We start from the raw sequence: 2,742 nt of genomic DNA, 5'->3' as shown, positions 1-2,742 counted from the left end.
GGAATGCTGCGGAGCACCCTGGCCTGCTGTGCCCCGGGCTGGCAGCTCTGGCAGAACCCAGTCCCTGTTTGTGGGCATCTGCCCTTCAGTAGCCCCAGGGCCCAAGGAAGGAGAGAGAAGGCAGTTTGCCTGCTCTGGGCTGTGGTTGTCCTTCCTTCCCTCCCCTCCTCCCCTCCTCTTCCTGTGCCGGTGAGGCTGCTTCTCTCCTCCCTGGGCAGCGGTGGCGGAGTTATCTCTTACAGCATCTACCCTTTCCCAATTGCTGGCCTGGCCCCAGGGCAGTAGATGCACAGGAGGTGGGAGAAAAGCTGCCCTCCCCTTGTAACCCCCACCGCTACTTGCTGCCCGGGGGCTGGGAGCCCCGTGTTCTGCGCCTGCTGTGGTGCAGCCATCGTGGTTGCAGCTAACACCAGAGTGGTGTTTGCTGGCAGCCCGTGTCCCTTGCTCCTGGGTTCGGACTGGGCTTGCCCTGACGCCTGCCTGGTACCGCTCCACTGGGCTGACAGACGTCCTGTGCCCCCTCTCACCTCTCTTCTTTCCGCTCCCGCAGGGCCCGGCTGTGTCGGATGGAGGTAAGGCTGCTCTGTGCTCTGGGATGGGAGGCTGGCATCATCTTCGGGGGCGGGGAAGCCCACAGCCAGACTGGTGCCAGGGGCAAGGAGCCAGCAGAGAGCCAGGTCCTGTGTCAGCACAGGCTGTGTTGTGGGCGGATGCATGGCTGGGCCCCGCAGTGCCGGGCTGAGCCCTGTGCCAGGGACTTCCCATATCCCTCCGTCCCTCCCGCACAGCCCTGTGTCACCTGTCCCTCCCTTCTGTCTGCTTACCTGGCACCCTTGGGTGTCAGGGGCTGAGTGGCTTCCCAGGGCAAGCAGAACCTGGGTACCAGCCAGCCCTGTGTTCTCTGAGGGAGTCTGTCTGTCTGACTGTCTCTTAGTGCACTGGATGTCTCAGATGGCCCATTCACCTGTCTCAGCCCTGCTGCGGGATCCTTCCAGCACAGGGTGCCAGTGGCTGCTTGTTCGCACCTGCATGCACAGGGTGTGCACAGTTACCCCGTGTTTTGGACAGGAGGAGAAGGGCAGGGAGGCAGCAAATCATCAGCCTGCTGCTTCCTCTGTTCCCGCCGGCTTTGCAGGGAGAACCCTGCCTGCATACCCTTTTCTCGCAAATGACCCTCTGCTCCCAGTTGCTCACCAGCCAAACCAGTTCAAAAGCTGGGGTTGCCCCTGGAAACTTCCGCCTTTTTGACTGAGTGACTCAATTTGAATGCACGGTTACTTTGGGTTTCCTTGAGGGAGAGTTTTCCTGGGCTTGGGAGCTGGGCATCACACCTTCTGAGCCTTCCTCTCGCTGGATTTGTTCCTCGTCATGGCCAGAGGAATGGAAAAGTTCAGGCACCTCTACCCATCCTCCCAGCTTCCCTCCACGCTGCATGCCCCCCATGTCCCTTTCCACCCTGCTTTCCCTCCCCGGCTGGGTGCCTTCCCCACACATCAGCTTTGTTCCCCTGGGAGATGAGTCACAGGCGGAGTCACGGTGACACCCCGGGGAGGGGAGGACAGCCAGCGTTGGCAGAGAAGGGACAGTCACGCCTGAAGGTGCCAGCTACGGCATCGGGCACTTGATCTGCCGTGGATGCCGCTGTGATGCTCCTCGCATTCCTTACCTGAGGGTTTGCCGCCTCCGATCAGGATGGGGTGGATGAACTTGCTGCAGATCCGGGGGGCTGCTGGTGATTGGGAATGACCCTGGGGGACACCCAGGCAGCCAGAACTGACCTTTTTTCTCTCTCAGAGTTAAACGCCTCCAGGGCGCGTGGCAGCAACCACAGCGTGAACAGCCTGCCGGGACCGCCAGCCACCTGCGGCTCCACACAGGGGTCTGTGGTCAGCTGGGCCGAATCCTTTGAGACGCTGCTGCAGGACCGTGTGGCTGTCACCTACTTCACTGTGAGTGCCACAGCCCAGACCTCAATCCTTGTTACTGTTGGCTCCTATTTATGGGCAACCAAGCCATCCCACAGCCATGGTGCTGTCCTGGCCAGCAGCTCTCTCTGCCACACAGGAGTTCCTCAAGAAGGAGTTCAGTGCCGAAAACGTCTACTTCTGGCAGGCATGTGAGCGATTCCAGCAGATCCCGGCCAGTGACACGCAGCAGGTACTGGCCTCCATGCATCCACGGTGCAGCTGAGCCTGGGTCACACAACTGCTGGGAGGGATGTGGGCAGAGGTGGAGGTGGCTGTCGTGCCTGCATGTCCCAGCGCCCTGTCAGACCCCTGTTCTGGGAGGCTGAGCAGGCTGGAGTCTCTTGTGGGAGGGACAAGGAGATGGATGTGATGAGCATCTGAAAAGCCACAGCCTACAGAGCAGGAAGTGCTTCTCCAGTCTGGGGTGGCCAGAGGGTGGAGAACGCTGCTGGGAGGACAAGAGACCAAGGGCAGAGAGCTCGACGGGGGCTCGTGGGGACAGAGCCACACAGCTGGTGGGGATGGTTCCTACCTCAGGCTGTACCTCCATGGAGAGACTGGCATGTTGTGCCCAGAGCTTGGCGCTGGGTGAGGGAGGCTGGATCCAATGCCCGTCCTGAAGTGCAGGTACTGAGCTGGTCCCAGGGGGCTCTTGGCCCCTCAGGGCTCAGGTGGCTCCATGGGGTGAGCCAGGGGCTCCCCGCAGGGTAGCAGTGAGAACGGGGCTCCTGGTCCCGGCCTGACACCCCACTTTCGCAGCTGGCCCAGGAGGCAC

General features: G+C 61.6%; 1 protein-coding gene across 1 annotated transcript in view; it reads left to right on the top strand.

The window, feature by feature from the left end:
- Positions 1 to 550: 550 nt before the first annotated feature.
- RGS14 (regulator of G-protein signaling 14) overlaps positions 551 to 2,742 on the top strand; it is a gene marked incomplete at both ends in the record, with an annotated part of 5,424 nt that continues 3,232 nt past the window's right edge. The window contains 3 exon segments of the mRNA XM_010293158.1: positions 551 to 572; positions 1,692 to 1,949; positions 2,065 to 2,157. Coding sequence (XP_010291460.1) covers positions 551 to 572; positions 1,692 to 1,949; positions 2,065 to 2,157 — 373 coding nt within the window.

The sequence above is a fragment of the Phaethon lepturus genome, unplaced genomic scaffold (assembly GCF_000687285.1).
Source record: "Phaethon lepturus isolate BGI_N335 unplaced genomic scaffold, ASM68728v1 scaffold27618, whole genome shotgun sequence".
In the NCBI taxonomy this organism is placed as follows: Eukaryota; Metazoa; Chordata; class Aves; order Phaethontiformes; family Phaethontidae; genus Phaethon; species Phaethon lepturus.
Note: the sequence above shows the minus strand (reverse complement) of the source record. Positions and strands in the feature narration are given on the sequence as shown.